This window comes from Fulmarus glacialis, unplaced genomic scaffold (assembly GCF_000690835.1).
Source record: "Fulmarus glacialis isolate BGI_N327 unplaced genomic scaffold, ASM69083v1 scaffold6575, whole genome shotgun sequence".
Taxonomy (NCBI): Eukaryota; Metazoa; Chordata; class Aves; order Procellariiformes; family Procellariidae; genus Fulmarus; species Fulmarus glacialis.
In genome coordinates this window covers 51,215-74,090 of record NW_009213532.1, presented here as the reverse complement: position 1 = coordinate 74,090, position 22,876 = coordinate 51,215, and the positions used below count along the sequence as shown (strand labels likewise).

Sequence of the window (22,876 nt, the reverse complement as noted above, 5' to 3'; positions counted from 1 at the left end):
AAAAAAATCAGTGTTTATTCAGCAGGGTTTTAATGAGGAAAATTTGCCAGCTACTGCTGAATTAAGTATTGCTAGCAGCTAACTGTAATGTTACATGTTTTCATTTGTCTGATTTCTTTCCAGTGAGTGATGTTATTTATATAGTTTGTATATAGCTAATGACAGACTATACAGAAAATGTGAAGATTGCTTCCAATGATCAGTAATATCTGAGAGCACAGACATGAACGAGGTATTTAGGAAGACATGCCATCTTTCACAGCTTAATATTAAACAGTAAAACATATATAAAAGAACGCTATCCCATTATCATTTAAAGCTCCTTGTATTCTTTTTTTATTAGTATTAAATTAAGGATTTTTGTTTCTTCTGGTAAAGAGGGATTTTGTTTTAAAACAAATACAGTTACCGTATACTACTATTGCGGAGAACTGCATTTTTTGTGTCCTTTCAGCCACATTGTTTCAAGGCCACCCAGTTCCCCTAGGAGGCTATAAACAGGGGAAGGATTTAAATCCTATTCTCTTTGTGGAGGATTTGGCAAGAACCCATATAGTAGGAAGCTGAGCACGGACAAAACCGAGTGAAAGGTGTCCTTTAATTCCCCAGCCGCTGGTAGAACAAAGCCTGCTCCCAGCGGGGTCCCGGCTGGCCGCACCCAGGCCGGCTTGGCGGCTTCATTTTAACTGCTGAATTCGGTGTATTTTTAGTTAACCATGTTGAGATTAATTAATTAGCCCCTAGGAGTTAGTGCCCATAAACGTCACCCAAAGCAGAGAAGTGTGAATACGTTGAGGCTGTTAATTCACCCAAAAATGGCAGCTTGTAATCCAGGCAGGGGAAATTCAGCCCCTCCGTCGGGATGACTGGCAGCTCCGGTGCACTATCGGGTTACTGCCTCAGTGACAACAAACTACGTATCAATTTAACTTCTTAGCAATGCTTAAAAGAGCATCTTTTTATTTCAGTGAGGTAGCATTTAAAGTTGCCATTAGGAAAAAAATTGCCGCGGGGAGACAAACATTGGCGTTTGGATAAAGAGCAACGTAACTGGTTTGATACCTAGAAAACCTAGTAAATGCAGAGAAAAATGCTACAGCTGTAACTTTGTTAGAATGGCAGAATCTATTATAATTAACCGCAACTATCTAAATAGGAGCTAATTTACTTATGTGAGCCAAAATTCTGTTAACTCCTAGCGTATTGTAAGATACAGAATAAGTTCTTGGGTTTGTGTTCTGGTTTTAAGTACAGAATAAATGCACTATAACGAGCAGTTGACAAGATGTTAATTTGAAAATCTTTTGCCTAAATGCAATAAGATAGTCCATAACTGATGCAAGTTGACAATGGGAGGTGAAAACTGTACTGTATAGCCTGCAAAGAGAAAAGTTAATGGCAACGTAGGAAGAGGAGATATTTAGCTTTCGTGCTTCATACTGTATATTTTTTCTGTTGTATTTGTCAGCTAAAATGTCTTATATCTCTCTAAATGGTGTCTTTCTCTATATGTATAAATGAACAGATGCAGATAGAGCTCAAAAGCATGGCATGGATGAATTTATCTCTTCCAATCCCTGTAACTTTGACCACGCTTCACTCTTTGAGATGGTTCAGCGCCTCACTTTGGACCACAGACTTAATGATTCCTATTCTTGTCTGGCAAGTATATTCTTTGGTCTCTAGTGATATAAACATCAAGCAGCAAAGTCAAAGCTAGTGCGAGTCGGGGCTAATCCCCCTGTTGCTGGAAGATTGACTTCTGTTTACACCAGGTTTGAATTTGGCCCAGAGGTATTTTCTTTTGAGAGGCTACCTGCAGTGAACTGACTGCTGTTCTTCTCCAGTTGCACTGTCTTTACCATTTCTGTTTGCAATGCTTAAAATGTTTCTTCCTGCAAAGACAAACACCAGTGTGGGGATGTGAAGTAGAGAGCAGTGTTTTGCAGCCTTCCACACTGCCTTCCAGAGTCTTCTGGATGAAAGAACAGGGGAAAGATGATGGGCTGGTACCACTTCCCATGTCAATGGAGCCCCACCAGGAATAACTGTGGCCCAGCTTTTGTGTCTCTTTATGAGCAGGGAACCCAAGCAGGTAACAGATGGGACTAGGTGGATAACTGCAATGATGCTGCAGTCTGTCCACGCTCACGTAGTCGCATGCCCATCCTGATTATTCTCATGAGCACAGGTTGCAGCTCTCAGCCCACCGCTGTGTAACATGGTCTATAGGGCAGTGGCACTGAGATGCTCCAGGACAGCTTGTAGCCTTTGGCTGGGGTGCAGTGCTGGGGGGCTCTTGGGTATTGTGAGGATTTAAATGACAAATAACCTTTAACAATACAACTTGAACAATTAGTTTTTAGCTGTTTCGATGGGGAGGATGAAGAGGCTCTTAGGTTTTGAGAAAACAACAGGATGAAGCCTTTCTAGAGGGGCCTGAAATACCGATCCTGCCCTGAACATGGCACGGGACAGATCCTGACCTGCCACCCTCCTTGTGTTGCACAGAAACCTCCACACTGGGGTCTGTGTCTTCAGCAGAAGGACCACCCTGTGCCGATAGCCTTCACCTTTTGTCAGCTGTGCCGTCCCCGGAGCTGGGAGTCTTGAGTGGCTTGCTGTTAAAAGCAGCAACCTGGGAACACAACCGAGCAGTTGGCAGTAAGGCTGTCAGTCTCAAATCCTGTCCTCCACGTCCTCCTCCACCATGGTGCTCCTCTCACCTGCTCTGCTCCTTGCACCGCACGCAAGGGCTGATCTCCTCAGAAAGGCTAAGATCCAGTAAATGCCATTAGCGGTAGTTGTCACCTTCCTGATGAGAGGCAGGGCTAGGAGGAACAGTTGTGGATGTCCCCTGAGGTAAGGATGGGGTGGGGGAAGGCTGCAGCGTGCACTTTACCCGCAGATACCCAAGTGGTACATGTAGGCTTGGTGGGAGCATTGTCAGACCTGCAGCAGGTTTCTCACTGGTTCCATCGAGGTCTTTGCTCCGGCAAGCAGTGAATTTGGCATGCAGCTTCTGCTCCCCACGCATGGCTGACCCTAGGAAGACCATCCCCATCCATGCATGTCTGACAGGTTGGCTTGCAGCTGGTTTGTCTCTGTGCAGTCTCGGGCCTGGTGAGAGAGCTGTGGCCGTTGAATTAAATTCATGGAGAGGTGCAAGGCCATCACTGAAAATGATTAACAATGTTTCTCTTCAAGAAGCCCACCAGCCACACTTCTGCTTGTTATCGAGATGTTTAGGCCCTTGCTAGAAGCTACCGGAGTGGTGGAGCTCCCCTCAGCACCAAGACTTGTGCCTCTTCGGAGCGGAGCATCACCAATTAACCATCTTCTTTCAAATCACCCGTTGCAGAGTGTTATAAAGAAGAGAATAATGGCCTGTGTTCACCTACGCTTGGATTTCACATGCTTCTTTACTTACTTTACTATGGTTTTGTCCTGATTATGGCGTAAGAAAAACAGACTGACCTCAAAATTTGAGTTCAACTGCAAAGAGCTCCCATTGCTCTTGCTACGTCTTTGGGATGTTGGTGATACCACTGCGCTAGCTTGCCCGGAGGAGCTGTGAGCCTGTGGTAAGCCTGGTCTGTCCGCTCTGTGTGCCGCTGGGCAATTGTTATTCTCCCTACAGGACATTCCCATGCAAGGTCCCGTGGAGTTTTGCCTCATCACACCTCTTCTTGTTTTCAAACATGGACGTGGAGGTCCCAGGGAAGACTTACCCAGACACAGAGGATAACTCAGCGTTGCCTCCTTTCCGTGGAACCAGGTTAAACGTTATTGCGAGCCCACTCGCTGGCTGAGCCAGGCATCCCTATGAAAACAAACAGGCTGGCTGACTAATCTCAGCTATGGCAGAAGTGATGTTTGCTGGCAGAGAGCACTGTGATGGGGAAGGGGAAGAGCGTTGTCTGCATCACTTGCTGAGGGCTCGTGCCCATCGTCCACAAACTGGTAGCACGGTTGCATTCACAGCTCTTCCTGGACTGTTGGGAAGAGTATGCAGCTCTTCCAGCTTAGTATGGACCCCACACAATGCGTGGGTCTTCATTCCTTTCTGCTTGGACATGTGTGCTGTTTCTGAGACTGCCCTTCAACTCTTCCCAAGACTTCCCAACCTACTGTCGGCATCCGGCTCATGCAGCTGGGTCCCTGCTGGAGCTGTGTTTCCCATGATTCAGCATTTGTGGGATTCACATAGTACAACACACCCCTGGAAGGGTGGTCTTCCAGAGTGTCCAGCTTAGCTGAGATGATGTGAAGGAGTCAGATGAAAAGGTTTTGTTTTACCAAAGGTAGATGAGAAAATTCACTGAAAAGTGAAAATTTTCCCTCAAAAACCCTGGTTTTCGCAAAAGCTGCGTTTACCATTAGAAATATTGCTAGTGATTCACCAACCCTGACCAAGCCTTGCTTTACCCAGTTTCAAAGCTCCAGTTGCACTCCCCACTGGTGCCCACGTGTCCCCTTCTTGATGCAGTTCAGCTTGTTGAACACGGTCAGTTGAGCTCCCTGTGCTCTATGGCCTTTTTCCAATGTCCCCTCTAGGTTTCCTCATGCCGTTGAAGACCATCTGGGAGACCAAACTGAGCTACACCTAGCTGCGTTGTGGTGAGACGCCCAATGTGTCACCGCTATCAGCTGCGTTTGCCAGACTGACTGGTTGTCAGCTGGTTGCACTGGGCAAATCTTAATCAAGAGCCAGGATCTGCCTGAAGACGTGGGGGATTTGTCCGAATACTGCCTTTCATCAAACCTTAGATTTTTTTTCTGGGGCTGTGGGGAGCAGCATTTACTGCTCCTTTGGAGCCCCGTTCAACAGCAGGATTTTTGTTTCATACCTCTGCTGTGCAGAAGGAGACCACTTGGTCCTCCTGGGCTCTGGATCTCTCCACCCGTAGTCTGCTTACCCGTGTTCTCATGAGGTATCGTGGGATGAGGCTCACCACTGAACCTCTGAGCTTCTGCTCAGGCTTTCCCTCAGTGAGCCGTGGCAGCGATCTTGAGTGGTTGCCCCCATCCCTTCTGTCCGCCTGAGGACCAGCACTTCTCAGAGCCCGGTGCAGGGGAGCAATGTGGGGTGCGCTGGATCGCTGGGTCCGGTCTCCTGCTTCTCTCACCCCAAACACTCGGCTTGATACCTGGCTCCAGTGAAATTAGTGCCAGCCTTCCTGATGGTGTCAGTAGGGCCAAGATTTCACTGGACTGAGTTCTTTGTATGTATTAGGTGAATATAACAATTTCAACTGCATTTCTACCCCAGTAACCGAATGTGCACATCTTTCTGTCGCAGAACGGTTACAGCATTTCTATATTTTTATCATGCCTGATCGCCAAAGACTTGTGTGAAGAGAGGCAAGGTGAAGAGGCAGTCCAAGGATGTAACAAATAGGCAACGTAAAGAAATCCAGAATCAAGCATAATACCACCAACCAAAAAGCAAACAAAAATACCGTTAAAAGCCGTGAAGGCAAATATACCCCTCCCAAAAAATAGCCTTCCAGAGTGCCGTCCCATCTGCATTGTTCTGTGGCTTCATTTTGAAATGTGCACTTCTAGTGATCCCAGCACTGTAGCTACTCCCTATATCTATCATTTTCCCCTCATTATTTTAATTCTTTTCTCAATCTGTTTTGGAGTTGGCCCAATAAGGATGAGCAAATCCTTCTCTATGTCTTTGAGCTCTTAATTGATATTTCTTCAACTCTTTTCAAAGCAGCTATTTTGGCATCTAGAAAAGATTTGGTGTCATCTGAGTGGTAGAAAATATATTTTAATCTTTCACAGCAGTGTTGTTTCTAAGATGTAGCATTTGGGGTAACAGATGGGGTGGCAAAGAAGTTGCCTATAGGGGCAGTGCTCTGCCTCAACTACTCTCCCGCCCGCTGCAGGAACTTTTCAATTAAACGATGAAAGATTTTGCAGCTTGATGCATTCCAGAGCTGCGTCTTAGCAATTGTTTAGCACCCAAATTTCCATGTAAATATTGATGGTTTTGCAGCATTTTGAAAAGCAATCTACAAGAATATTCTTGTTCTCGCTAGCGCCTTCCCCGAAGGCAGAGGCGCGCTCCGCTTCGGCTGTCCCGGGACATTCGCCGGAGCCATTCCCTCGTGGGGAAGGGCGTCCTTCTCGGGAGCACGGACGTTGCACCGCAAGCCGTGTGTCACCAGGCCCTCAGGACTGACAGACAGAAATAGTCTGAGGTTTCTGGATGTGTAAAGAAACCCTGCTTGTGAGCAGAGCTTCCCTTTGCTTCGATGCCGAGGACGTGGGCGATGGCAGAGCGCGTCGCCAGCGGTACGCAATCAGGACAATGGGAAACGTCCCCCTCTGATCCTGCGGAGCTGCCTTCCTCCGTCTGCAGGACGTTCCTGCCTGCCAGATGCAAGAGAAGTCGTTATTCAGTGTAATCCTCCATGCTCTCCCCCAGATCAGTCGTCTTACTCCTGGCCGAATGTACAGTCCCATCCCCGAAATGAGATTACTGTTTCACGCTGTTTAAATAACCAAACCTTTGTCATCTCTCAAAGGTGTAAGTCTTTTGTTTTTTTTCTTTTTTTTCTTTTTTTGCTAGGCAGTGACATGAACTGGCCTAACTTTTCAGCATTTTAATTTACATTTCCCTTTAATGGTAGCATAATATGTTTTTATTAACAGTTGCACTGAGTATATGCTGTGTTTGGGTGATGATATACAGACTGTATTGTTTAAGAATGACCTCTCTCCTTTTTCCTTAACGTAGCCTTAGGTTTGTATTTCTTTCATTAGAACAGTTGTCCACTACACCTCCAAATCTGATAGCCTTTGTATTTAATAACTTATATTTAAAATCAAGTCTCTCTATTTCTAAACAGGGCTGGTTTAGTCCTGGCCAGGTCTTTGTGCTAGATGAGTATTGTGCACGTAATGGAGTGAGAGGCTGTCACAGACATCTCTGCTACCTCAGAGATTTGCTAGAGCGCGCAGAAAACGGAGCTATGATTGACCCCACCTTACTTCACTACAGCTTTGCCTTTTGTGCATCACATGTTCATGGCAACAGGTAAGGAATTCTTCTCGGCTAGCAGCTCCCTGCCAGCAAGGGATGACTTTGTCAAATATAGGTTTCCTTGGATAATGCACAACAGTCCCCAATTTGTTTTCACAGTGGATGTTTGGCAGCAGCGCTTCTAGTGGCATAGTCGGTTTATTTGTTTGTTTCGTTGCTTGTTTAATGTAAGCAATAAAAATGCACGTAGAGGATCCAGAAATGAGCGGTTTTAACTTTCTTACCCAGGCACCAGCTAGATGCACTTCTGGACAAGCTAGAGTTGAAGCACATGTGACTGTCACGGGTTGAATAAATAGAAGTAAATGATACACTGTGCTGATTTAATTGCTGTGCGAGAGGATCTGACAAGTTGCAGCAGTATCAAACTTCAGCGTTCAGAAGGGCTTTAAGCCCTCGGGCACCCATTTAAAGTGTGTGTGACGTCAGTTCAGAAATTGCTTAGGCATAACTGAAAATTTTATCTTGCTTTGTTGCAAAGCAATTTCAATTTCAGAAGTAGCCCATTCCTTTCTCTCAAATGTGGCAAATCTTTGGTGGGAGGAACTGGAGCTGTGCTTTTTCCTTTTCTATTTATTTTGTTGACAGCTGTAGCACCTATTGCAGCTTCTTTTTCTGCTTTTTTTCTGTTAAGTTGCATTACATACTTTGAGATATTGCTCTCTATCCTGCATATGCTGCTGAAGAAAGGAATGTTATAAAATAATTATGTGTTTTCATAAACCCTCTGGTAAATACCATCCCGAATTATGGCACACATTGCCCAGGTTTCACGTTGCAAGGCTGCTGCTTGCTTTCGCAGTTACTTTCATACATCTTGTCATGGAAACCGAGTTTTTGCTTCTTTAGTTTCTTTTTTAGTTCTGACTTTCTTTTGCTCGTTCATTCCTTCTCTGCCAATTGTTATTTGATTTCAGTTGTTTGCTTTCAGTTTCGTTCCCTTTTGTTTTATTTTGAGTTTTTTCATGTTTTCTTCTTGTTTCTTTCACTTTTGCTGCTGGCCTTGCCCCCTGCGTTTCAATCACTCCCCAAAGCCAACACATGGCAGAATTACTTGGTGGGTCACAGCCAAGTGCAGACGGCGAGGGGGGCAAAGTGTCTCATGCCTCTGCCGCTGAAGCGGAAACAAAAAAGGATTCCAAAAAGGAGTCCAAAAAAAGGAAAGAATCCAAATCCCAGCCGAATCCAGAGCCAAAAAGGTAAGCAAAAGCGTGCAGTGCACAGAAGTGTGTTGGAGAGGGCACCGGGCTCCTCGGTCACTGAGCACACTGGGCAGTTTTGGGTCCCTGCGGCACCGGCATTCGGGTCGTGCACTCTCCTGGGAGCTGGATGGCATTTGGGCACCCAAGTCCCGTAGGGGGTCAGGGCATTGAGTTTTTTAGGTGCGTGTTTAGGAGATGGCTGACACAGCATGTAGGGGTTGAGGCTGGACAGGGGAAAGTGCCTGCCCCCGTCACCCCTCTTCCATAGGCAGGGCTCATCCCGGCAGGAGGCTTTTTTGGGGACAGGACCTGGCTCAAAGCCTGTTTGGCCCATAATGGAGAGGAGGATGGATGCAGGTCACCGCTACCCCATGTATATCTTCACAGGGTCCAGCGGAGCCGGAGCCGGAGCCTCCTCTTCGTTGGGGCCAGTGGCAAGAGCTGACAGTACTGGCCATGCTGACACCTCACCATTCCCTCCCCGCGGGGCTGGAGAGTTGTGGGCTGAGGAAAATGTTTTGCTTTAAAACCTGTGCAATGTGTAGACCCCAGTCCTGTGCCTGTACAGCTGCCCAGGGCTGCCTGTGGCTGCCGCACCTCGCCGGGAGACCGCTGGGCGCTGCCAAATGGGCAACTCGGCCGTGGACAGGCTGGTGGAGTAATTCATTTAAAATATTCCAAGAAAGGAACGAGATATTTTGCTGTGACTTGGCTGTCTTTAGCTGATGGTTGACTTCACATGAGGAGGATGAAGGTTCATATTCCTCCTTGGTCGCTGCCGTCTCTGTTGCCTGGGGATCACGGGAGCTGCAAGGCTGCGGCATTGCACTTTCTCACCAGGGCAGGCTCTGCCTGACGCCCGGGAGCTGGAGGAGTTTGGTACAGAGACTGTGGCGTGCGGTTTCTGGCCTCTGCTGTCGGGAGGTCACAAAAAGGGACCGCAGGGGATCTGAGAGAAAACGTGACTCTGTATCTTTCATGTCTACTATTAGAAATCTGAATATCTGAGCGGAAGGGTCACAATTTCTTTTCTGAAAGCTGCTTAGGCCACATGCATCGTGCATTTGCAATGCTGGCAGAGCGTGACAGAAAGCCAGTATTTCCCCATGCAGTCCTTACCAGCAGTTGCGACATGTAGAGCTGGGTTCGCTTTAGCTACGTCCCTTCCTCCCACCTACCACGACCATACGTTGCTCGTTGCCTTAGGGCCGGCCGTGCTCTCCCCAGGAACCCTATAGCTCATGGCAGAGCTGAAAACTTTCTGTGTAAAATTTGTAGAGGTGGCAGCCCGCCGTCCCCGGGTCCTGGCACAGCATCCGACGGAGCATCTTCTAGTAGCCTTGCGGCGTGCATTGCGTTGTTATCGGTATGCGTGGTGGTCTGGGAAAGATTCAAGTTATGAGACATCTTTCTGTTTAACAAAGGCTTCTTTTTCTGTCGAATCTGAGAAAGTGTTGTTTTTCTTTGTAAAAGGAAGTTCCTTCACTTTTAGACAGTAAAAAAAACCCAAATGGGTGGTTTAGCTTTCTCCAGAATGAGGTTGGCTGTCAGTCAGAATATGCCACCCAGTAATGAAGGTCGAGCAGGGAGATAATTTCATGTGGCTATCAATCTCCTGTATTAGCAGCAGACAGTGATGGAGCTGAGGTGGGCTGTCTGTTTGTATCGTGTTTGTGTAAGGTCAGGCAGCGAGACAACAGTCGCTCGCAGTCAGCGGGGAAGTGCAGGCGGGCTGCGGTGCGGGTGCTGAGGACAGCCTGAAGGTCAAGGCTGACAGGATGACAGGCGTCAGCGCGGGGACGATGCCTCCGCGCCTGTCCGGCTCCCGCCTCGGTGGCACGGCCGCCGCACCGCAGCCAGGACGGGAGCAGGACGGCTGCTGGTGGAAATGCACCTCCAGCTTGGAGCTGACCCTGCGGCCGCAGCAGGTGAAATGGTCAAAATGTGATTTGGGGGATATTTTGGAGCCCTGTTGCTTTATATGTCAGGGTTTGGTTCTCCCGCCCTCCTTCGGGCTCATGTAGCTTATTCAGACCTCTGAAAGCCTGACATAGTCTCTCAAAAAGAAGGCTGTAAATCACAGCTATTTGCATATCAGTCCCCTTAATTTTTCTGTAAATTTCATCCTTTTCCACGTAAAAATGGAGTTAAATGTAAATTGCTTGTCCTAAGTTTTACCTCCTGCAGACACCTGAATATGTAAGGTGCAGGCTGTCGGAAAGGCAGGGACCAGCAAGAGGCAAAGACCGCTGAATATCCGCACGGTTTGCTGTTACCCAGGTACTTGCTCGTCATTAATACTGAGGAGTACAAGGCTTTTTCGCTGTTGCGGTCACTAGTGAGTTGATAACAGGGTTTTGTCCACCAGGTATTACTGGATGCCTTTTGTAAAGTCCTGCCATTATGAAAGATGATGTGATTTCTGATGTATTTGCCTATGTGACAGGTAAGAAAGGCATAGCGTTATTCAGGCATCCGACAACACACGCTGTGTGTTTATTGATGTCTGTTTGCTTTTGGTACCACCACCACAGTGTGGAGGCTGTCACTTTCCTTTATCGACAGCCCTCCAAAAAATAGTGAAGGCAAGAAGCAGGAACGGTTTTAAGACGACATCATGATTTTGGGTAAAATTATGAAAGGTTTTACATGATCACCCAGGCCTTTCCCTGCCTTCTGTTTCCATTTTTGTCACTGTCCTCACATTGGAGGGCTATGGCAGTACTGCTGGCCTCGTTTGACACGCGGAGAAGTGATGTGTTAGGAGCCTCGCCGCTTCCCTGTCTGCGCGCGGGAGAGGCGTTGCGGAGCAGAAAGTTGGGCTCAGCTTTCCCAGGCCCAAAGTTAAGCGCCTAAACCTTAAGCCTGCCCCTTTCGAAGGGTGGCTTTCAGTAGTGACCATGGTTTTGCATGTGCCTTTTTTGGATTTAGACATGTAATAACTTTATTTTTAAACTTTAAAACCAAAAAAGACTCTTTCTATGCTTGCTAATCCCCAACTTTTAAAAGTAAAACTAAAATAATGAATGTGTGCATGCTAAGTATTAGCAGACATTGAGCTTATCAAAATCAGGATGCCAGACTGAATCCCCTCCAGTCTAATAACAACTGAACAGCATCATTCTCTGCGAGCTGTTAGATGACTGTTTACCCAAGGTCCAAGCACTTGCAAGTCTCTCAATTAATTTGGTATATCAGTGACTTGCTCTTGTGTCTATAAACTGTATTTTACAGCATCAGACTTGTTTTCAAGAAGTAGCTCTTTCGTTAGCTAACATTAGCATTAGCTTTCATTAGTTTTTTACAACTGTAAGCCAGCAGAAATGATGTTGTTGTCATAGACCTCGAGGAATCAAAAAGCCTGCATAACATATTTGTAATTTTTTCCATTGTATTCTAACACATATCTGGCTGTTTTACATAAAGGCAAGATTTCCATACAGCTAGTTAAAAAACCAAAACAGGACTTTTTTTGTCCCTTAAAAGAACTAGTAAATATATGAACACTTTTTCACAGTATCTTTGTATGCTTCCCGTAGTACTTCGTGTTTAGTTTCCACGTCTCATTCAGATGCATAGCCCTGGCTGCAGTTAGGCAGGTTAAAATCTGGCATGGCGTAGTGCCGTAACCTTTCATTAGGTGCCGGCACCGTGTCCCGACCAGCCCCGCGATAAGTCCGCGGCGACACGGCGTGCGTTATGGCTGTCTGTCGGATAGGATCCGGCGTCTGTGCTGAAGGGAGGTGGGTTGCCAGCCACCAGCAGATAACCAGCTCCGTGCGACCGGCTGACGTGATTCATTACAATGGGTGTAGGATGGCAGTGCTCAGAAACCATCCGGTTCAGCCGCGGTACGTCAGGGGTGTAGATCGCACATGAGAAGCGATGAGCCGTGACTTGGCTCGGTGCTGCGGCGTGGAGGAGAGCCCAAGCAAAATGAAGGCAGGAGTTGGGAGGATGAAATGGCTCCCATGCTCCGCAGCATCTCGAGCGGGCGGCTGGGGCAGCGCCCGGGAGAGCGGGCGGAGGGCTGGGCTGAACAAAGGGCTCTCAACCCACATTTCGCGCACGGTGTGAATTCCCAGAAGAAAGGGGAGTCGGGGAAAATCGATGTTTGCTGAATAAGCTTTTTTTCAAGGGGTCTAAACAGGTGGGCTCTTTCAGGTCAGATTTGCTGGGGGAGATGTCGGAGGCAGCAGGCAGGCAGCTGTGGTCCTGCCCGCGTCCCCAGAGCCAGCCCCCGTGCAACCGGTGGGACTTCGCGCAGGCAAGTCTTCCTGTGAGGAATCCTTTGAAAGCCTACCCTGACACATGCCGTCCAAGGCACTAATCATCGATGTTTACTGTATAGCTCATATGTGCTGCACCTGGCAACCAGCAAGGGAGCTGAAGGCAGCACGTGTTTTATATTTGAGTTGTTACTTAAAAAATCAAATTATTTGCATCAGTTTTTGACATTGTTTTTTTTTCCTTGGCTCTGTATGCCAGGGCTCACAGTGCGTGCAAAGATCTGTTTGCTACGTGTAAGCAATATTTTTCCCAGTAAAAAAAGTGTAGACAAGTTAAACATAAAAGGTGTAAAAGATGATATGTCTTTTCATTTATAAGCCGCCATGGTATTTCATACAGGCTTATGTCAAAGAGATTAACCCACTGGAGCTATACTGTATATTTATAATTGCATACAAATGCATGCTATTGCTTCATATATTACTCTTTGTTAAAAAATCATTTTGATATATTTGTTTTAGCAGCATAACTAGCCCTGGGGGCACTGGGTATAATTAGAAAAGGGCATGGGGGGAGGCGGGGCTTGTAGAATAAAGCAGTGGCCTTAGGATCACAGGTCCTAATTATAATTTATAATTAACCCCGGAATTTGCACAAACCATCTAAGCTAAACAAGGACTATCATTTTTGCTGTTTAAATTGCAACCCTTTTTTTTTAATTTCACCACCTGCTTTGTTGATGTTGTTGTTTTCGTGGCTTAAAACTTAAAAACAAGGGGAGGGTTAGGAAAGCGGCATTTAAAACTTTTCACGTGAAATATTTACAGTGGGAATTTACTAGTTTGGAGCCAACATAGTGAATCTGCAGCAGAAGGAGTGATCTGAAACTTGTTTACTTATAATTAAAATTTTCCTTATTTATTTTTCTTGCCTTTTTTGCCCTTCTGCTTCCCTCTCTGCCCACAACTTTTGCCATACACCTCAAGTGTCCGTGAGCAGGAGCTATAGAGAATGGAATGAAATTGTGTCTCCGCACAGATGGAGACGTTTATGTTGTTTGTTGACCTGAATTCATAGACCCAAACTCATTTTGTCCTTTGTGCCTCAGTATATACCATGTACACACAGAACTTTTTTTCATCCTTTTGCTCTCCTCTCATTCTCTATCACTGCTTCAGTGTAATAACGATGTGGTTGTGGATTCCATGTGAGAACATCCATTTCCTCCAGCTGCATTTTAGCTAGCCTGGCTGCAGAAATGCTGCTCGCTGGAGGAGTCGGTGCTTCTGTCCATGAGATCAAATAGCAAATGTCAAAGTTGAGCTGGAGACCTTTGCTGAAAACAAATTGCCGATAAGCATCGAAACGAGCTGGAGCGACTTGAGCTTCTCCTGGGGATTTTTTTCAGTCCCATCAGCCATGTACTGGAATTGTCTAGAGCACAGAAGTGAATCTTAAATTATAGCAATGCTAAGCTATGTACCCTTTGTGTTCTTGCAAAAGGGAAAATAAATATGTTCCCTCAAAAAGATTACATTTTCAAAGTATATTTGACTTGAATATTTAATTAGGTTTAAAAATTATCGAGCTAATAAATTAAGTGCAAGGCTTTGGGTAGTGTTTTTCCAGTTCTATGTATATCTTGCATTTGTCACTAATTAATGAGTTCCTAATGCTTCAGCTTCTGGGAAGATGAGCAACAAAGATTAACATAACTAGTAAATCCGAAGATGTGCAGCTGGGTTATAGTATTTGAAATTTGACAAAAACATTGGAAGTATTATTATTTGTGACATGGCTCAAGATGGGGGATTGTGAGGAAAGCAAAGATGACAGAACTGGTGCTAACCACTGTGACAACAACTTGAAAAGCAGCCGACATGACATCTTTCCTATCGTGCTGCCGAAAATGTCAACTTTGTGAAGGACAGTGAGAAAATGGTTTGCCGAAAATTTGAAAGGTAGATTCAAGAGATGCTCATCATGTCAGATGCAATATAGTCTACAGCTGGGTGAGAAAGGGAGTCCTTGCCGTGGTGATGGCTCTCGGTTGGCAGGCCCTTCCAGACATCCGCGCTGCTCCAAAAATGGCTACAGCTGACCTGTAGATTGTCTCAAGTTTGCAGTGCATGATACGCGAGAGCGGCGTGCGTTTCCACCGCGCGGCAGGCCCTGCATGGAGGGAGCGGTGTCCGGAGCCACCGGGTTTGATGTCCTCCTGGCTCACAAAGACCCCGAGAAAGGCAAAGACCAGCAGGTGACCACGGGTTAAGCCTACGTGGTCTACGTGCGCCTCGGTGGTTGGGTTGGCATCCCTTGAGGCGTTGTGACTTGGGCAAGAGCTGCGTTGGCCAGAGGTTCGCTCTCCAGAGCCCACCTTTTGTCTTCGTGTGGGTCAGTGCTTTCAAAGCGGTGCTTCCAGAGCCACCACTGCCCAGCTGGGACACGACTGATGCCGTCATGGCAGCCCGTTTTGGGTGTCCGACACGAGTCATTACATGGTGAGCGCTAAATAACCAGTTCTGGCAAAACCGAAGCCCTTTGAATACAGTGAGAAACTGCGATTCATGTGAAAGGGCTGCGACCCAACCCGAGCTGTCAGATCCTGCCATTAAATCTCGCCGGTTGAGGTTATTGACCCAGCAAAGGGTAACATAACTTTCAGACCATTTCCAGCCCATCAGCAAATCACGGCCAGGGCAGGCAGCTTTTCCTACCTCGTTTGTCAGTGCTGATACAATTAACCTAGTGACACTCTGTGAGCTGTTATGGGTACGGGGGGGGAACCGAATGCCAAAAGTCAAACGAGGCCTTCAACCCTGCCCCTTAATGTATGGCGTTTATTGCGGTCTGCCTTGAATTATCTGCTCTTCTGCTTGGGGGCAAACCAGGCGCTGTGGGGTGCACAGCATCACAAAAGGCATGAACATCTCTGTCTGAATATTAAATATTTTATGGAACTTTGGAATAAAAATATATTAAGCATGTTCAAACATTAATTTTTGCTTGATATCTAATTTGTTTTTTTTGTGGCTTGCTCATTTCTTCAAAATAACTAGTCCTAATTAGGTACTAATGAGACCAGATCCATAGTTCCAAAATTGTTTATGAAATGTGTTCCCCAGCTGAGACATTTTATCCAAGTTTCAGCCTAAATCTTTTTTCCTTTTTTTTTTTCCTTAATACACAACTGAATTTGGCAAATAATCAAGAAAAGATTTCTGATTAAATGCTGTTTAAATTTAAATACATCCTTTGGTATTCCAGTCTTTTTCTGTGTCCACATTGCAAGTTTTATTTAATATATATTTAGCTTTAAAATTTTGCAGTAAATATCATGTAAGGTTTGTTAGTTCCTCTTCCAAAATGTTTTAATGGTTTATTCACCTGTGTTGGAATATCAGAGCTCGTATTTATGATATTAAGAGCTTACTAAATGCAGGGTCAAGGAGAAGTGATTGTACAGATTTTATAGCTTTTAATTTTTGATAGCTTTTTTTTTTTTTTTAAGTTTAGGGCCTTTGATTCTTTAAGAGGAAAATAAAGCCAACCAATTAACCCCTGACAGGAGGTTCATTAGAAGCTTTGTAATCCCTTGCCAAGTCTTTTGTATAGCCAAACCAGCCTAGTACTGCGGATTTATGCAGCTTAAGCTGAACACTGGAGGAGGCCTTTAAGTAAGAACATTTGTTCAATTTTAAGACGTCTTACATTGCCTAAAGAGCGCCTGTGCCAGCAGAGTTGCCCAGGAGTACACAAATCCGTAGACTTTGCTCGCCGGCAATGGGAAGCAGTGCCGCTGATTGTCTGCCTGGCCGATTCCTTTGGAGGATGGATTAGACTCGCTCTCTCCTCTCGCCCGGGATTCTGCTGCACGGCGTGTTTTGCCGTGGGGGAGCAGGAGGGGATCGCTGCTTTCGGCTCTCGGGTGGGTTGGCATGGGCAGAGGTACGAGGTGGAAGAGCACAGGGACCACCGCGTCGTCCAGCCCCGGGAGAGCTTCAGCAGGGTTTGCCTGTACACTGTGCTCCGTGAAAGACGAGAAACGCCCCAGGGCAGCAGGACCTGGGTGTCTCACAATGTTCTCCTGTGCACTCCTGAAATACAAGAGTGTAGTACATAGTCCGAGAAAATCTTTGACAAATTGTATCAATGTGTTAATTTTTAGAAATTAAAATTAAATGACTGAAAAAGCATTGCATTTTCAAATACAAAATGCGTGTCGCTCTCTAGGCACATTTTGGCAGAATACATTGAAGATGGTTCACTTCAAGAAATCACTATAATGGGGTGATTCAGCGGTTATGAAGGAGTGCAGGATTTTATATTCTGTTTGTATATACGCCTATTGTTGATATTCTTTTATACTGTGAATTGTGTTAAATTAGCAGTTGAATTTTCCTGCAGAAATCAAGTCCCTATTTTGCCAGCAATGGGCCCAATCCTGCAATGAGAGCTGGCATTGCGCTCCCTCTCACGTACCTAATTTAAAAGGGGATTCTGCTTTTTCCAACTTCTCTATCACATTTTTTGGGGGGGGGGGGGGGGCGTCTACATCTAGATTATCACTCTGAGAGAGGATATTTCTTTCTTTCTTTATTGTTGATACCTCGGCAGTTGTGCTGCCGTGACCACCCGTCTCTCGGTGTGGCATATCCTCCGACCCGGGTCTCATAGTTGGTGACGTCCCTTTCCGAAAGGGCAGCGTGCTGTGTGCTGTGGGGATGAGTTACCAGGGTGCCGAGATGGAGTCTGAGTCATTCATGGCATTTCTCCCCCAGGCCTGACGGGATAGGAACTGTGACCGTTGACGAGAAAGAGCGTTTTGAAGAGATCAAGGAGCGGCTTCGTTTGCTTCTGGAGAATCAGATCACGCATTTTAGGTAAAGGCAGAGAGCCCAGGCTGAATGCGAGAGGACTGATTTCCTCCCAGCTCCCTCCTATAAGCAGCAAAGCCAAAAGGCAGGTTTTGAATGCACACGGGAATTTTGCATAGGTGGCACAGACCTACGCAGGGCAGTGAAGCTTGCACTGTAGCATGCTTGTATCTGGAGAGTGATTTTAAATATATAACCTTTAAAGGGTATTTCAAAACATCTTGCTCCCATAGGCATGGTAATGCTGTGGATTTTTTCTAAAATTTAACAACAACAAAAAAATCCTTGTCCTCTTATTTCTCCATTCCCCTCTGCTCGGTTATTACCCATTTATTTTCCCTTCTCCCTGGTATTCAGACAGGCAGGGCTTTCTGCAGGGGTGTCACAGTATAGAAAGGATGGATACTGCCCCCGCAAAAAGGGATGAATTGCCCCCTGCGCACCAGCCGGGTCCTGGGCGGGTGGTGCACGTTCGCACGCAGGCGGGTGATGAGATTCCCACGCGGGGTCCCTGCGGGAGCCCCTTGGAGCTGCCACTCGCCAGGGACGGTGGCTGGTTCAGCCGGTTACCTACAGCCTGGTGCATCGCCAGGTCTCCAGCTGGAAGTAAATATCCTTTCCAGAGGGGCTTTTTTTTTACATTTTTACAAGAAGATGATATTTAACTCTCTCCTATGAGATCTAAAAACTCTCCAGGTGACACCCAGATTTGATAAGCTGCTAAAACTATCAGCTTATTAATACCCCGTATTCTGTTTTGCTGCCTTAATGTCCACACCATCAAACCCTTTCAGAAAATTACCTTGTAGAAAAACTGCTCATTCCAGGCAGAGAGACTGGATCATTGCTTGGGCATATTTAGGAAAGCATCTTCATAGCACTGGAAAGGCTTATTCGCATGCACCTGATCTGATGTTAACGTGATGTGATTTTTCTAGGTACTGCTTTCCATTTGGCCGTCCAGAAGGTGCACTAAAAGCTACTCTATCGCTGCTGGAAAGGGTAAGCATAAGAATAACAGAGAGTAGTTAAAATTACCTGTATTCATCTATCTTTCCATCTAGAAGAGCTTGAGGAACTGTTGTTTTTGCATAGGACGTGTAATTAATCATAGTTAGTATTGAAATGTGGGCTATTAGGTGGGGCTGTTATCTCTCCTGCTGCAGCTCGGAGGGCAGCGTGTAGCCTGGCTGCTAAAGGCAGCACAGCCTGCGTCTGTGTTGATAGTGGAGGATCTCGCTGGCAAGCATCTCCACCGCAGACCCTTGTAAGCAATGCCTGGCTGCTGTCCGGTGAAATTCCCATCTCAAGGCAGGCTCATTCCCCTTGGGCATAGGAAACCTGCTCACCGTCATCCTCCCCATCCCTATTTCTGCCTTCCTGCTGCTCCGACATCCTTCTCACCTCTGCTGACATGCAGTATGGCCAAGCCCAGACCTAAACCCAAGTCAATCAGCAGAGCCCGCGAAGAGCGTAATATTGCCTGGCACTGGGGAGGTTGCGATAGATCTTAATGTCATGCCCTAAAAAATCAGAAGCACAGATTTCAGGGCATGCCATAGGGTATAGATACAGAAGAGGAATAATAACGGCAGGGGTAGGTACCACGTCTCAAGCTGACCAAGGTGACCTTGTAGTGGATCCTGCATATTGTACGCATACCCCAAGAGCCACGCAGTGCTAGTGTAGGAATAGATCTATGTGCTGGGCTTGGAGAAAAGCAGTTCTGTGTGCCCGATGCCACAACAAATCAGATTTTCTTGTGTCAAGGTTCTGATGAAAGACATAGTTACTCCGGTCCCTCAAGAGGAGGTAAAAACAGTCATCCGTAAATGCTTGGAGCAAGCAGCTCTAGTCAATTATACTCGACTATCAGAGTATGCCAAAATTGAAGGTAAGGCTCTTTCTTTGTGAAATTAAAATTTTGTTATATTTCTAGGCGGCAACTGTGGCTGGGAGCTATTTAAAAGAAGCTCATTTGCTATTTATTCACTTGTCAATAAAACTGATGTGATTCTGAATCATTTTTGTGGTGTTGGCTTCGGAAGCAGTTAAGAATGGAAGCTATGCAAAACATTTCTTTTTCTGGAAAACAGAGAGGAAACAGTTAAAAGGAACTGTAGGGGTTTTTTTTCTGATCGTTAGTGCATTTGGCCAGTGGTGTAGTATTCAGACTCATGTCGTGGTTTTAAAAAACAAATTGAGAAATACTTGGGATGTCATCTTTGCAGCTGAAGGTATAGTGCAGCTAATTGCTTGTGACAGTGGAGTTCAGGAAACAAATGAAAAATAAGAAGCTGAAAAACTGTTTAATCTATGCTTAAGCATTTGTAGCCAATTTAAAATGTCTTTTTTCTGGGAGTGTTTCATTGTCTTTGCAGTTTGCATAGCAGTCATTGATCAGTGATCCCATACTTGCATCAGATTTCTTTCTTGTCACTCTAAATCCAGCATAGCTGATATTATTGACCTTTTAAGTTATGGGAGAATAATAACCAGTGACCAGAGACACATGTAGCCATCAAAAAGACATTTTAAATCTTGCTAGAGGGTACGTGTTAGCTGAAGCTCTACAATCCAGTCGTTCTTTACATGTTAATCAGTTTACGTTGGTACCTTGTTGGCTGCTATTCACAACTTGAAACTCCTACCCAACTTCATCCAAGTTCCCAATTGCTTAAACCTGTATGTTCCAGATGAATAGTATGTTCTGCTTTAGACTCTGGGTTTCTGTCATGTGTGATGTGAAGCTTTCCCACAGCTGAGATTATCATTGTATGCCTCTAGGACAATATTGAGAGGAGAAAAAAACACCCAAAAATCCCTCTGATTTGTTCTTAGTTCTTGTTTACATGAAAAATTGGGTTATTATATGATAAATTGTCCAGGTTCTGTACATGACATGTCCTCTCTTTTTCCATTTTTTTTTCTGTCTAACGATGCAAATTGTGTACCAGTGGTAATGAATTCATTGTTATGCATCCAGTGAGAAACACTTAAGAATTGGGCACTAAAAGGATGTTTATCAACTCTTGACTTGGTAATGAGTGACAAAAATAGAGAAGGAACGAAGGTTTCATAAGCACTGTATTATCAGGCAATTTATCGAAGTACTCAATTTCACAGGACATTTTAATTGGTGTATTCTGTAAAATGCAATCTTTAAATATACTTGACAAGGATGGAGAAGGACTGAGAATCAAAAGCAGCTTTTCTGTTGATAGATGCTTCTACCCAGGGCTGGCTCCCTTAGGTTCTCTGTGTAAATATCACTAACTCGTTGGTAAGATTTGCTCTCTTCTTTCAGATCAATCTATGCAAAAACAAACTTTATGATCTGTAAGTAAAAATGCATTCATTTCCAAAGTAGAACAGTTAGTGTGTACTTTTCCTTTTGTGCCTCAATTCTTCTTGGTTGTGTTAATTACCTGCCCTCTTTTTCGCACTGTGACTTTTAGGTCTGGGAATACTTTGAAGCAACAAACCTTTTTTTTTCCAGCTACCTTTTCAGAGAAATAGTTCATTCCACACTACCTGCTCTCTTCTGCTTTTCTCCTCCTTTATCCGTGATTGGCCACAGCCACTTTTTGATACTATCTCTATAAAAGTGGTTGTAACACCAATTTCCAAGCATGCTGGGATTGTTAATTCGAACAACCCAACATCCGCCAGCTGCATGCATCAGGTTTTCTCTCATGAGCATAGTCCACTACGTGTTCAAATACTTCCTTAGAAGAGCAAACAACAAATTTGCCTCGGTGAGGTGCGTTCCTGCACGCCCTACATGGCTTTGAAATCTTGCTTTTTAAAAGCTGACGTTTGAACAGCCACATGTTTGAGAGAGTTTTGTCAGAGATGCAAAACCAAATCAGTGGCAGCAGTGCTCGAGGCTATGCTTATGAAGAAATACCTGTGAAAGCCTTAGATACTGAAGGCTGAAATCCTTAGTATCTCGAAGCCTTAAACCGATGGAATTCTATTTCCCTCTATTCATGACGTTTTGATCATTATATTCTTGCAAATAGTTCAGAGCAAACCTCTAGAGTCATGGTCACGGCCTCTCTTGTGACTCATGGGCATGCTGAATGGTTAATCCAGTAGATCTCCAATTTTAACCCTCCTTTTTTTTTCTTTTTTTCTTTTTTCCTTTTATTCTGTGTGTATCCCAAAATACTCTACGGCTACTTTCCTTTTAACCTAATATAAAGTTTTCCTCTGACCTATAGCCTATAACCTCTTTACCTCTGACCTAAGCCTCTTGCATGCCCAAATCCTCTTTTATAGGGAAAAAGAGAGAAATGTATGAGCATCCTGTCTTCTGCTTGGCCTCTCAAGTGATGGATTTAACCATTCGTGAGTACCTACCACCCTCCTCTCCATGCTGTCCTCACTCTTTCTGTTTTCATTACCTCAAGAAAGTCCAGATCCAAACCAACTCACTCTCCTTGCTTCAAGTCTTTTAGCATTGGCTTGTCTGTTGCTTCTGTCTGTGAAACCCAGTGTGAGAAGTCCAGTCACTTTTTATCAGCCTAAACCAGGTTAGACAATTAACCCATCTGTTTGTGATAAACTCAGATAGTCTGTAAGTTTTTTCAGTTCTTCTTTATGTCCGTGACCTGAATGCATTTTTACTTTGCTTCTGTGTAACCCCAATTTGTAAAGTGCTTGTCACTGGTACACAATCAAAAGGTAGCAGCCACATCGGGGAGAAGTGAGCTAGAGGTCAGATAAAGGACACTCGGAAAAAGCCATCCCTTTACCCAGTCCTGTGTATAAGATCGTATAAGGCTGTCCTTTCTCTGTACATCAGATCTTACGTGTCTCCTGTCTGTTAGCTCTCGAGCGGAAGGATGCGCTTTACTTGCTCTCCTCCTCGACGATTTTTACTTACTCCTTTGCACCGAGCTCTGGAGGGGACATCCCAGCCCCGCTGTCACTTGGAGATCCCCTCTGTGTCCTCAGAGCTCGCCCTCTCTGGTTTTCTATTTGTGCAGCGTTTTCTTTCACCTCCGTGAAAGGAGCTTCTTTTGGTAACCCCATGCTTTCGGGGGGCGGGGGGCGAGACGGGGCGACTTTTCTTCTTTTCAAATGTCATATATCACGCATAACTGGGGGGCTGTGCGGTCCACTTGCTCATTAATCCTGCATATCTGTTCTTGTTTCTCTCTTTTCTCTCCTTGTTGCTTTCTCTCTTTCATATAGAGAATCAAAAGGACGCAGGTGAACAATTGTATATGCATTATAAATTGCTAGGACTGTTGAGTTATATTTATTTTGTTTTCTTTTTTCATAGCTCCTTAAGATATGTACTCCTTCAGGCTGAAAATGGAGATGCATTAATACTTAAGGAGTTAATTTGTGCTGTCTACGTAATCTCCTTTTCTTCCTTCCTTAGAATAGAGTGTAGATTAGAAATACCTTATAGAAATATAGTATCTCCTTAGGAGACAGTTTTAGAGGAGAAGCTAGCCTGTGTAAAGAGAAAGTTTCTTGTTTTCCAAAAGAAC

At 45.2% G+C, this 22,876-nt stretch overlaps 1 protein-coding gene across 1 annotated transcript in view; it reads left to right on the top strand.

The window, feature by feature from the left end:
• Positions 1 to 862: 862 nt before the first annotated feature.
• Positions 863 to 22,876, top strand: part of CADPS (Ca++-dependent secretion activator) — a gene marked incomplete at its 3' end in the record, with an annotated part of 66,148 nt that continues 44,134 nt past the window's right edge. The window contains exons 1-7 of the mRNA XM_009578214.1: positions 863 to 917; positions 1,526 to 1,662; positions 6,867 to 7,054; positions 17,274 to 17,375; positions 18,308 to 18,371; positions 19,140 to 19,263; positions 21,654 to 21,722. Of these exons, the coding sequence (XP_009576509.1) occupies positions 863 to 917; positions 1,526 to 1,662; positions 6,867 to 7,054; positions 17,274 to 17,375; positions 18,308 to 18,371; positions 19,140 to 19,263; positions 21,654 to 21,722 (739 nt within the window). The remainder of the gene's footprint in view (positions 918 to 1,525; positions 1,663 to 6,866; positions 7,055 to 17,273; positions 17,376 to 18,307; positions 18,372 to 19,139; positions 19,264 to 21,653; positions 21,723 to 22,876) is intronic.